Source organism: Rhinopithecus roxellana, chromosome 2 (assembly GCF_007565055.1).
Source record: "Rhinopithecus roxellana isolate Shanxi Qingling chromosome 2, ASM756505v1, whole genome shotgun sequence".
In the NCBI taxonomy this organism is placed as follows: Eukaryota; Metazoa; Chordata; class Mammalia; order Primates; family Cercopithecidae; genus Rhinopithecus; species Rhinopithecus roxellana.
In genome coordinates, this window is record NC_044550.1 from 10,380,216 (window position 1) to 10,393,708 (window position 13,493).

Consider the following 13,493-nt stretch of genomic DNA (forward strand, 5'->3'; position numbering starts at 1 on the left):
AACTTGGAAAGCTCCTTGGTGCATGATTATTACAAATACTATAACCATAATGCAACTATTCTACCAGTGTGATATAGATATAACACTATTGTTTAAGTATTTTACCTTTAAGTGTTGTGAATTATTAATTACTAAATTGCATATTCAGAAAAAAAATTTAACATCAAAAGTATAAATACAGATGACTTAGTTGAGTGTATTTTAATTATCTCCTTTTAGAGTTCGTAACTTCATTACAAAATTTGAAATTGTTTTATTAGAGTATTTGAACTCTAAACATAAACTCCCATTTTTTCCATGTTTATTTTTTATTCTTATTTTGGTAATAGGCCCATTTATATTATAGATGGGCTCCCACAACCAAACCAGATAATTATCTGTAATTAGTCAGTCATCAGTTTTCAGGGACAATAAGCCTCTGTTGACCATCTTTCATACTTCACTCTAAAAGCAGGAATAATTAACAACAAAGACCACCAGGCAGTAATGAACTGGAATATAAGATAGCTCAACTCTGTATGTTCTTTTCTGAAAATCACCCACCTAATTCCTTCTCTATAGATTAAGAACTATAAAGAGTAATAAAAAAAAAATAGCAGGCCAACCCTGCCAGGGGATTGGAGCTATGGGGAACATGTGTTTTTGTAAGAAAGAGTTTTGTCTTTAGATTGCAAAGAGATAACTTAAAAGAATTTGGGGAAAATTATTAGCTTGAAAATGGCATATCATTTTAAAGAGAAAAAAAATTTTGAAAGAGCGTTTCTGTATCTTTGGATGAACCAGTTATGGACAGTTATAGTGTTTTGCATAAACATATGAAATTTTGTATTTCTTTCTTAGCTTATTCTAAAAGGCAGTACTTTTGGTTTTCATTTTGGTTCATTTACCTTCAACTTTGCTACAGGTATTCTATTATTGCCATGAAGAACCCTTGTGGAAATCCAAGGCATGTTTAGTACTTCAAAGTCAATTAATTTCTTAGAAAATGAAGGCAAACAATGATGACAAGGCCATGTTAACCTCATTCTTTTCACCTCTCTAAGCCAAACTTTCCTCTCTCTCACTGAGATGATCTGTCACTATAATTAAATAAAACTTTAAAAAGAAAAATATTTTAGGTAACTTTTTTTTTTTTTTTCTGGTATATCTCTTCCTAACAGTCATCAAGAACGCTCTGGTTGCAAATATTCAGAACCAGTCATTTTTGTGTATTTATCATATACTTTTAATTTTGTATTATGAAAAGTGTTTTTAAAGGATTCTAAGATTTTTTTCTTTCTTGGTCTTTATTAAACTTGCTACTTTTCTCGTGCTTTTCATATTCTGTGATTTCCTGTAATGCAAATGTTACTCTAACTTTTTCACTCAAAAACTAGTGGTAATGTTTGTTTATACTTATTAAAGACCTGCTTTTTAATGGTGTAAGACCCTGTTTAAAAAACTAATGATTTGATATAGTCTTCAAACTATTTTTATTTCTAAATGCCTTTTGGTTATTCAAAGGATTCAAAACTAAACTCTTCTGAACTAATGTTTAAAATGTTCAAGACAATCATATGAATGGACTTCATTTTCTATTACTGTAATTTAAATAACTTTGAGTTTCCAGTAGGGAAAATAAGAGGTGTTTTCTTCTTATAATGTTCATTTGGCATGTCAACACTTTCTTTTCTGTTGTTGTTTTTTTTTGTTTTTACAGATTCACTTCAAGCTCAGCTTATCAATATGGGTGTTATTCCTACCTTAGTGAAATTACTGGGCATCCACTGCCAAAATGCAGCTCTTACAGAAATGTGTCTTGTTGCATTTGGTAATTTAGCAGAACTTGGTAAGTCTTAGTCATGAACCACAAATGTAATTAACTTATTCATGTGCTTACAATAAATTTTTCTGTAGATACTAAGAAGCTAGAAATCCACTTAGATTGTATTAATTTTTTGAAGCATTTGAGATATTTGCATCAATATTTTAAAAAGTAAATTCAGTTAGATCTTATGATTTCATTGTTTATAATGAGAGCTATTTTGTTTCCCTAATAATTTTATGTATTAGTGTTTAAAGCTTACATTGTACATTATGTAATAGAGTTGAATATTTAAAATTGTCTCCACATGACTTTAATATTTTTACATGAGGGATGGCAATTGTATGTCCGCGGGTAAAAATAAGATTGAAATGTGTTGCATAGTGGCTCATGCCTGTAGTTCCAGCACTTTGGAAGGCTGATGTGGGTGGATTACTTGAGCTCAGGAATTCAAGACCAGCCTGGGCCCATCTTTACAAAAAATACAAAAATTAGCTGGGTGTGGTGGCTTGTGCCAGTAGTTCTGGCTAAGGAGACTGAGGCAGGAGGATCGCTTGAGCCCCGGAGGCAGAGGTTGCAGTGATCTGAGATCACACCACTGCACTCCAGCCTGGGCAGCAGAGCCAGACCCTGTCCCAAGAAAAAAAAAAAATGTATTACATTTCATATAAATTGCATGCTTCTCAGGTAAAGAGGAATCTAACAGACTAAGGTTCTTCATCCTCTTTTCATAAAATCTCAAAACATGACAGAAGACTTTTTTCTATGAATATATGTGTTACAGTATTAGAAAACAAAGTCTGTGGAAGCCTTGAAATTCAGAAGGCAAACAGAACCAGACCAATGATGGAAACACATCCTAGTCATAACACAGAGGAGGAGGATGGGCTCAGTACCTCCATCTCTTTTCATTTTTCTCTTTGTTATGGATTACCGTTTCTTTCTTCTTCCCCCTGACCCCCCTTCTTATCTTCCTTCACAACTCTAGGTCTGAATCTACTCCACAATCATGTTAATAATAAATTAATATGGGCGTAGTGAAATGAAATGGTGTTTTGTCATAGCTAAATATAGTAGTTACAACAAGCAAATATATCAATTCTGTTACGTACCACATTTTATAAATAAAAGCACAAAGTCACTAATCTTGGTTTTTCTAACTGAAAGGTCATCTTGATTTTAATATTTTACTTTTGTCTTCAAGCAAAGGGAATAGAAATTATTTATTAAAGATATTTAGTAAAAGTCGTTCTTACTCAGTGGGTCATATCCTAGTATTTGTGAATGTTTCTCATTTTCTCTCTTCATCTGTTTTTTCTTTTTTATGCTAGCCTAATTAACACATTTTTTCTGTCATCCAAGTGAGAACAAGAATAAAAGAACATTCATTTAGTATTTGACAAAGTTATTCTTTTCTGTGATTAAAATGGAATGTAGGAGTTTGTGTTCAGTATGGTTGGCAGAAATAAAACAGAAATTGTGTTATAATCCCATACTGATAGTATAACAGAAACATGATTGGTTCAAATCTTTCTTCATTTGCCTTTGGTTTTATGAAAATCAAAGAGTGCAGGTCCTTCGCTGTTATGTTTTAATGTGAGTAGTTTCTAGAACAGCACTGTCCAATACAGTAGCTACCAGTCATGTGGCTTAATGGGCATTGAAATATGAAGTCTCAATTGAGATGTATTCAGTATAAAATACACAATCGATTTCTTTTTTTTTTTTTTTTTTTTTTTGAGACGGAGTCTCGCTCTGTCACCCAGGCTGGAGTGCAGTGGCCAGATCTCAGCTCACTGCAAGCTCCGCCTCCCGGGTTCCCGCCATTCTCCTGCCTCAGCCTCCCGAGTAGCTGGGACTACAGGCGCCGCCACCTCGCCCGGCTAGTTTTTTGTATTTTTAGTAGAGACGGGGTTTCACCGTGTTAGCCAGGATGGTTTCGATCTCCTGACCTCGTGATCCACCCGTCTCGGCCTCCCAAAGTGCTGGGATTACAGGCTTGAGCCACCGCGCCCCACAATCGATTTCAAAGACTATGAAAAATATAAAATATCTCACCAATATTTCATATGTTGATTGCATGTTGACATGATAATTTGAATATATTGGGTGGAATAAAATATTGAAATGTTTAACTTTGTTAGCACATCTTACTAGAAAATCTAAAATTATATAGTTTCATTTTTGGCTCTCATTATATTTCTGTTGGACAGTGGTGCTGTAGAAAATGAACTGCAACAGAGTCATCCTTCACCCTGTTAAGGCCCCTCCCTTTTGAAGTTTTAGGAGAGTACATGGAAGAAAGCAAAGATTAATGAAATTTATCTCACCTAACTTTAAGGGAAAAGTCAGTACCAAGTAAGGAAATTACAATAATCCTTGGATAGGTTGTGCTGAATATGAACTTACATAATTGTAGTTGTTTGCTGAGGAGTATTTCATCTCTTTATGGTTTTGTGTCTAAATCTTGTAAATGCTTCAACATCAGGAACTGTGCAGAAATCCTGCTTGACCTCTTGAGAAGAAAGTTGTTGTTTGTTACCCCAAACAGTCATCATCTACCTCTCAAATGAGAGTCAAGGAAAAGTATTAGTCATTATTACCTCCTTTTGTGAAAAGAACATAATAAGACCTGTGGCAGTGGAAGAGGGTGGGCTTTGAGTTTAGTCATAGGAGTTACAGGAGTCTTTTAAAACTTGAAAAAACTTATTCCATGTAGTATGTCCATATAAGAAGTCTTATATTTTACAGTAAAAGAAGATCTTGGATCTGTATCAAACCTTACTCAGTTTTACAGCACCCCTATGAAGTAACTTGGGCCTAATCCTTATAGTTAACCCAACCCTGTGATTTATTTAGTAATACTGATTTAGGATCATACATACAGTTGAGAACTTCTTTGAGAAGAAAATTCATTTATCTAAGTTATGAACACATGAATATCAAAGTATTTTAGAGTTCTAAGACAACTTACATATTTGAAACCCAAATACTTCAATGTGTAAATATTGGTATAACTCTTGCTGTGTTTAAGACATTATAATAATATAAATACAAAATATTAACATTTCTCCAAAAATGCCTTGCATAAACCCAGATTCCAAATTGCTCACGTTAGGGCAATAGTTTTCAAACTTTTTGACTATGGCCCATAAGAAGAAATACATCTTCATATCACCACTTATTGTTTAGTTTCAGGTGTGTAATACAGTACTTATTATCCTTAACATATTCAGTGTACTCATCCTAAACTGATCACATGACTTGTTAGTGGATCTCTGTCTGGCATTTGAAAAAGACAGCATTATAGGATTTCTATTATTCATAAATCATTTGGAAAGCAGTTTTTTGTACTAGAGAAAAATAATTCTTGATGTACTTTCTTTTTAAAAGAGAACTTGAATTCTCACACAAAGCATCTTTAAGTGATAGTTCAAATAGTTTCATGTTTGATTTTAGTATCTATAGCTATTTTTACTATGTACATAATAGGCTTAGCTTGTCTTACAAGTTTAATCAAAACGTTTGGGTTTTTTTTGTTTGTTTGTTTGTTTTTTTGAGACAGAGTCTCACTCTGTTGCCTAGGCTGGAGTGCAGTGGCGAGATCTCGACTCACTGCAAGCTCTGCCTCCCGGGTTCAGGCCATTCTCCTGTCTCAGCCTCCCGAGTAGCTGGGACTACAGGTGCCCGCCACCATGCCTGGCTAATTTTTTGTATTTTTAGTAGAGACGGGGTTTCACCGTGGTCTCGATCTCCTGACCTCGTGGTCCGCCTACCTCGGCCTCCCAAAGTGCTGGGATTACAGGCATGTGCCACTGCACCCAGCCTCAACTTTTAAAGTAATTAGGCAATTAAAAATTTTAATGGATATAACAAATTCTCAGTGATTATTTGTTTTGCTGAGTATTTATAAAAGTTTTTCTTAGATAATAAATATATACTTGCTAACTGATGTTTTAAAGTTTCCATAATGTATAGCATTCCAGCCTGTGCTGTCTCACTGAGCAGTGTTTTTACTGAGCCCTGTGAACTCCAGAGATACCTGCCAAAGTATTGTTGGAAGTGTCAAAGGCGGGGAATGGTTTAATATTTAATCCAATCATTTTATCCTTTGGGAAAACAGTGAAAGGTTTTTCAAAAGCTAAAACCCCAGAAATAAGCAGAAGTATTTGCCCTGTAAACTGTTGGTCAACTCTGTTAACCAACCCTTTTTAAAACAAAAATACTCTAGGATAGCCAAAGTTATCAACCGTCCACCTCTTATACTTTCAAGTCTTAGGCTTCTTTTGGGTATCTCAATGGATAGTGCTTGGCGCATATTATTAAATGAATAATAATATGAATGACCAGATCAATACTGTGATATCAGCGACATTTGGGAAATGGGAGTGTATTAATCCGTTTGCACTACCTTAAAGGAATGCCCAAGAGTAGGTAATTTATGAAGAAAAGAGGTTTAATTGGCTCATGGTTCTGCAGGGTGTACACTAAGTGTGGTGCCTGCATCTGCTTCTGGTGAGGGACTCAAGAAGCTTATAATCATGGCAGAAGGTGAAGTGGGAGCAGGCTTGTCACATGGTGAGGCAGGGAGCGAGAGAGAGAAAGGAGAGGTTACAGACTCTTAAACAACCAGATCTCACATGAACTAACTCACTTATCACCAAGGGGATGGTACTAACCATTCATGAGGGACCTGCCCCCATGATCTAATTACCTCCTCCCTGGCCTCACCTCCAATATTGGAAATTACATTTCAACATGAGATTTGGAAGGGACGAACAGCCAAACTATATCAGGGAGTTTTAATTGGACAGATAAATAAGGAAAAATAATGTGAGGATAAAAGCAGAGCACTGTATACTGAGGGAGCCCTGACCTGGTAGGAGAGATAAGAGGTAAGTAAAGAGTTGCAAAGACAACCTTGTTTACCTTGCTGATTTCTCTGGTACACAGGGAAAACATGCCATTGAAAAACTGCTTCCAAACACTTTGATACGAGTTGCTGTGTTAAGATACCAGGTTTGTTTGAGAGGCTGCATAGACCGCCTCTATTCAGCCTAGTCTCCCCCAGTCTATGTTAAAAGATAATTGTGCACCCAATTTAGGTTCATACTCTAATTTCAGTGGTTACTGCCCTACACCCCATTTGAAGGAAGAAAAGATAAAAGAAAAATAAGTTGATCTAAGACTTCTCAAGTTTATATCATGAGTCTGTTATGCCCATGTAATAACTAGGTTATATACATCAACACATGAGTGGAACATGTATGCCCCAGAATAATGTTTCCCCTTTCAGAGTGAGCTTTGTTGCCTGTTAACAAGTACTGTATTTTTATTGACTCATGTAAATATCAAGTGTTTAAAATTCATGTCACATACTTCTGAATATGACATATTACTAAATGCTACGGTTACTTTTTGTCAATGTTTTTAATAAAATGTTAAATAACAAATTTGTGTACTTTTGCTGACTAGTGATGAAATGTAGTAGCTTAAAGATGAAATGGAAATAATTTAACAAGTGCAGTCTATTTCAGAGTTGGGACAGAAAGGAAAATACAACTCTGCTTTATTAAGCTTCATGAATTTTATAGGATTAAAGATGTTTTCATTTTTTCCATAATAATGAAAAAAGATTGTTTTCCTCCTGATTGTTATTTATGCACACATAATGTTAAAGAGAAATTGGCCTTTAACCCAACACTCTTTAATATAATCATGGAATTTTTTTTTGTTCTCTTCAAGTCCCAATTAATGTGTGTACATAATTTTTTATACTTAAAATCATAGCATGAATATGGTTTTAAAGTGTGCATTCTTATTTAACATGGAATAAACAGAATGAGACTTCGCCTCTTTTAAAACTTTAGTTGGAAACTAACTAAAACTCTATGGTAAAGAGATTTCTTCTTAAAGGCTTAAGACCTCAAGGATTGGGAGCCCAAGGCAGGAAGACTGATTGCAGCAGGAATTTCAAGACCAGCCTGCGTAATATAGTGAGACCTCCCCCCGACCCATTCTCTAAAAACAAAAAGCAAACAAACAAGAACAACCTCAAGGAAAGGGAATAACAAAGGAAAGCAGGAGAGAGGATTGTGCAAGAACATCTTGGGACCTGGGAAGAAAGGCAGTAACTTACATAGCAAACCTTTGACATCTAAATCCTGGATAAGAAACCAAGAATTTACCCAGTTTGCATTTCACAATCTTCAAAGGGCTTGGGATTTGGTGGCATCAAGATTTCTAGACCCTCTTTCCCCTTCACACCTTGTGATGACTACCCCTTGCCTATCCAAGGAGAATACTATGCTTCTTGTCAGGATAGAAGAAAAAGAGAGGGTTTCTTGATGGGGGATATCACACTAAATTGAAGTAAAAGGTACCACAGTACCAATCCATAAACAGGTTAAGTGAAATCTGAATGCTGAGAACCACAGTTTTATTGCCCTATTTGTCTCTCAGAACATAGACTTAAGGTTCTTTATATTGAGGGTTCTCTACAAAAGGCCAGCAGATTACCCTGTAGGGAATCTTGCAGTCAACAAGACTACTCATACTCATAGCTCCTAATCATTTTTTATTTTATTTTATTATTAATTTTTTAGTTCCTAACTTCATCAATGGCAGACAGCTCAAGAGGTGAGGGCAACCTCTAACATGGAAGATAGAGAAAAGCAACAGTACACTATTCTTAAGAACAGAAAAGAGCTTGAGCATTAAGAACAGTTGCTAAAATGAAAGACAAAAACTGGAGAAATATTTGTAAAAGTAAAGAAAAAAACAAAAAAACAAAAAAAATGAGAGGATCAGACCAAGAGTATTAGAAAAGTTAACAGAAGGAAACTGCCAAATAACTCAAGTGTCACAGAGCTGAAATACAAAATTTCCTACATTGCAAGTATCTGTCAAATAAATGTTCTAATGAATGAAAATACACCCAGACCATAGCACATCAATGTGAACTTTTACAATGCTGAGGACAGAACATCTTACAAGCTTCTAGAGAGGATGGGGGAAGTAAAGTTGAATGCAAAAGATAATTCCGTGAAGAAGCTTCTAGAGAGGATGAGGGAAGTAAAGTTGAATGAAAAAGATCATGATTCCGTGGACATGCTTCTAGAGAGGATGGGGGAAGTAAAGTTGAATACAAAAGATTATGAGTCCGTGGACATATGTCTCAAAACAACATTGGCAGCCAGAAGAAAATGCAATATTGCCCTCAAAATTTTCAGGGAAGCCAGATCAATTAGGCAAGAAAGAAAGAAAGAAAGAAAGAAAGAAAGAAAGAAAGAGAGAGAGAGAGAGAGAGAGAGAGAGAGAAAGAAAGAAAGAAGGAAAGAAGGAAAGAAGGAAAGAAGGAAAGAAGGAAAGAAAGAAAGAAAGAAAGAAAGAAAGAAAGAAAGAAAGAAAGAAAGAAAGAAAGAAAGAAAGAAAGAAAGAAAGAAAGAAAGAAAGAAAGAAAGGGTGTCAAAGTTGGAAAGGAAGAAGTCAAATTGTTCCTGCAAACATAATCTTATATCAAGAAAAACCTATAGACTCCACCAAAAACCTCTTAGAACCAAAAAATGAATTCAGTAATGTTGCAGGATACAAAATCAACATACAAAAATCAATAGCATTTCTACACACAGTAACCTAGCTGAGAGATCAAGAAGGCAATCCTATTACAATAGCTATAAAACATAGGAATAAACTTAACCGAAGAGGTGAAAGACCTACAAGGAAAACTACAAAACACTGATGAGGGAAACTGAAGAGAATACCAACAAGTGGAAGAACATCCCATGCTTATGGATTGGAAGAGTTAACATTGTTAAAATGGTCATACTACTGAAAGCAACCTACAGATTCAACGCAATCCCTGTCAAAATACCAATGATTTTTTTTTTTTTTTTTTGGTAGAAATAGAAAAAAAAAAGTAACTTAAAGTTTTCATGGAACCACATGTAAAACTCAAACTATAAAACTAGTAGACAAAAACATAAGAGAAATGCTTCAGGACATTGGTCTAAGAAATGTTTATGAGTAAGACTTCAGAGCAAAGGCAATGTAAGGAAAAATATGATCGTATCAAATGAAAAAGCTTTTGCAAAGCAGAGAAAACAACAGAATGAAGAGAGGCTACAGAATGGGAGAAAATATTTGCAAATTATTCATCCAACTGGGGATTTATTCCAGAATATCCAAGGGACTCAGACATCTCAACAGCGGGTTCTCACTCTGTCTCACAGGCTAGAGTGCAGTGGCCACCTTAGCCTCCCAAGTAGCTGGGACTATAGGCATGCACCACCATGCTCCATTTGTTTTTGTATTTTTTGTAGAGGCAGAGTTTTTACCATGCTTCCCAGGTTGGTCTCAAACTCCTGGGCTCAAGCAGTCCACCTGCCTCAGCCTCCCAAAGTGCTGGGACTATAAGCATGAACCACTGTGTCTGCCCCAATCCCGTTTTTAAAATGGGCAAATTATCTGAACAGATACATCTCAAAAGAAGACATACAAATGACTAACCAATGTATGACAAAATGTTCAGTATCACTAATCGTCAGGGAAATGCAAATCAAAACAATGGCATATTATCTCACCTCAGGATGGCTATTATTAAAAAGACAAAAATTAACAAATCTTGGTGAGAATGTGGAGAAAAAAGAACTCGTACACTGTGAGAATGTCAACTGGTACAGCCACTTAGGAAGGTTTCTCAAAAACCATAAATAGGCCAGATGTGGTGGCTCACACCTGTAATCTCAACACTTTGGGAGACAGAGGCAGGAGGATCACATGATGCCAGGAGTTTGAGACTAGCCTGGGTGACATAGGGAAACTATCTCCACAAAAAGTTTAAAAATTAGCCCGGCATGGTGGCACAGGCGTATAATCCCAGCTACTTGGGAATGTGGGGTGGGAGGATCGCTTCAGCACAGGATGTTGAGTAAGGTTGCAGTGAGCTATGATCACACCACTGCACTCCAGCTTGGGTAACAGAGCAAGACTCCATCTCAGTTTTAAAAAAACACAAATAGAACTACTATATGATCCAGCTGTCTCCTTACTGAGTATTTATCAAAAGGGAAGAAAGTCAGTATATTGAAGAAACATTACACACCCGTGTTTATTGCAGCACTGTTCACAATAGATATGGGATCAACCTAGGTGTCTAAAAACATGAACAGGTGGAATGTGGCATATATACACACAATGGAATACTATTCAGCCACTAAAAAGAATGAAATCCCGTTTTTTTTTTTTTTTTTTTTTTTTTTTTTTTTTTTTTTTTTGCAATGTCATGGATGGAACTGGAAAACATGTTAAGTGAAATGAACTAGGAATGGAAAGTTAAACACTGTATGTTCTCACACATGTGGAAGCCTCAAGTTTTTTATAGAAGTTAAAAAAAAAACAGGATACTAGAGGTTGGGAAAGGTAGAGGGAAGAGGAATAATAGGGAAAGATTGGATACAAAAGATACAAAATTACAGCTAGATAGGAGGAGTAAGCTTTAGTGTTCTGTACCACTGTAGGATAACTACAGTTAACAATAATATATTACGTAGTTTCAAATAGCTAGGAGGAGAATATTGAATGTTCCCAACACAAAAGTACTTGAGATGATGAATATGCTAATTACCCTGATCTGCTGACTATTAATTATATGTAACATCACAGTGTACCCCATATACAATTATTATTTGTGAAATAAACTTTTTTAATTTTTTGAGGGAAAATGACTTCCAACATAGAATCCTATACTCTGTCATACTATCAGTCAAGTGTGAGATTATAATAAGGATATTGTCATACATGAACATCTCAGAAAATTTATTTCTTAAATACTTTTCCTCTGGAAGCCACTGGAAGTTCACTTCCACCAAAACAAGGGATTTAAATGAAGAAAAACTACATAGGAACTGAAAACAAAATCCAACAGGAATCCCAAGTATTACAGTGATGTTATTGTCCCAAGTGGCATGTTTTTAAGGAGCAACCAGTCCAGGTTGGGTTAGGTCAAACAACTGATGGGATGGTGCTTGGGAGAGTTCTTACAGGAAATGAAATTTATTAATGTCTAAAGTGAATGTATTAAGAGAAGATGAGACAACTGATGGAGTGTTGGGAGGTGCATTAATAATAAGCACATAGAAAACTACACAAATGAGAAAACATTATTCCAGGAAGAATGAATTAGTGTATTGCTGAAACACAACTAGTGATATAAACAAAATTACATATAATTAGAAAGATGGAGAGTATGATGAACACAGGAAAGAAAGAAAACTAATGCTTCATCTTTCATAGTAGAAATTTGATGAGAAATATCAATTTTTAGCAGTATAAGTATGTAATTTAGATATATGTAAGTAAACAGTATGAATTAGCTAAAAGAGCTCTATGTATTTGTGAGGAAGAATAAATGGAGGAGAGGAAACTGGAGTTTGCTGGTAATAATAATATTAGGCCAACTCTTTAAATTCATAGAGTTTTAATAAAAACCTTAGTAAAAGAGGCTTCTTGCCAAAGGCCTGTTGAGGATCCGTGGCACTTATTTGATAAATATAATGTCCAAATTATACTTCATGCTGTCTTTTCACTCTATTCACCTGCAGGTTAAGTACAGATTTTGTTCTATAATTCCTATATTAATAATGGTGCATAATTTCCTTGTGCTGGCAAACAGAGCCTGAGTTACATAGCAACAATGATTCGGTTTCCTTTTATTAAATGTTTGGAGGAGAAGAATGTGGATTAGAAGGAATAGAGTGCCAACACTATTCTTTTAAAGAAGAGTAAAAACATGTAACTAGATGAATAATGATGTCACTATACTTTACCTATGATTTTATGTTTTTGAAATTCATCTCACTTGGACAATTCTGAAGCAGAGGAATAACCAACAGAGTTCCAGGGATAAATCATCTCTACTTATTTTTTATTTTATTTTTTTCTTTTGGGGACAGAGTCTCACTGTGTCACCCAGACTGGAGTACAGTGGCATGATCTCTGCTCACTCACCTCTGCCTCTCAGGTTTAAGTGATTGTTGTGCCTTAGCCTCCTGAGTAGCTGGGACTATAGGTGCATGCCACCACGCCTGGCTAGTTTTTGCATTTTTAGTAGAGACGGAGTTTTGCCATGTTGGCCAGGCTGATCTCGAACTCCTGGGCTCAAGGGATCTGCCCACCCCAGACTCCAAAAGTGTTGGGATTGCAGGGACAAGCCGCCATGCCCGGCCTCATCTCTAAATGAAACCTCCTCTTTGGGTGGAGTGTGCTGACATTTGCTGAATATGATCTCGGAGAGTTTCAGTATCTTATCGGAAAAGACACCCTACCCTTACTTTTCCCCCCTCCCTTGGCATGTGAAGTAAGAGCCGTAGTGTTTTATGGCATTAAAGAATCATACTTAAAGTCTTGGAGTGGATTTTTTTATCATATCCATTGACATGTGCACCAAAGCAGTGTAACAAAATGTTGATCAAAACTATATTTAACCATATTAATGTGTGTTTCTCCTCTTTTAAAATTGAATTTGCAATATATTTTACTTGATAGTAACACGAGATTTACCAGAGACTAGCAAGTGGAGTATAACCCTTATAATTCATTTACGTGTTCATTTAGTTACTCATAAATAACTTCATTTTGGACACCTGCTTTATACCAGGGACTATCCTGTGCACTATGTTTCTGGTGGTTG

General features: G+C 35.7%; 1 protein-coding gene across 5 annotated transcripts in view; it reads left to right on the forward strand.

Moving 5' to 3' along the window:
• RAP1GDS1 (Rap1 GTPase-GDP dissociation stimulator 1) overlaps positions 1-13,493 on the forward strand; it is a 181,817-nt gene that overhangs the window by 131,426 nt on the left and 36,898 nt on the right. For all 5 annotated transcript variants that reach the window (XM_010358639.2, XM_010358644.2, XM_010358648.2 and 2 more), the window contains one exon: positions 1,700-1,828. In XM_010358639.2, the coding sequence (XP_010356941.1) occupies positions 1,700-1,828 (129 nt within the window). The remainder of the gene's footprint in view (positions 1-1,699; positions 1,829-13,493) is intronic.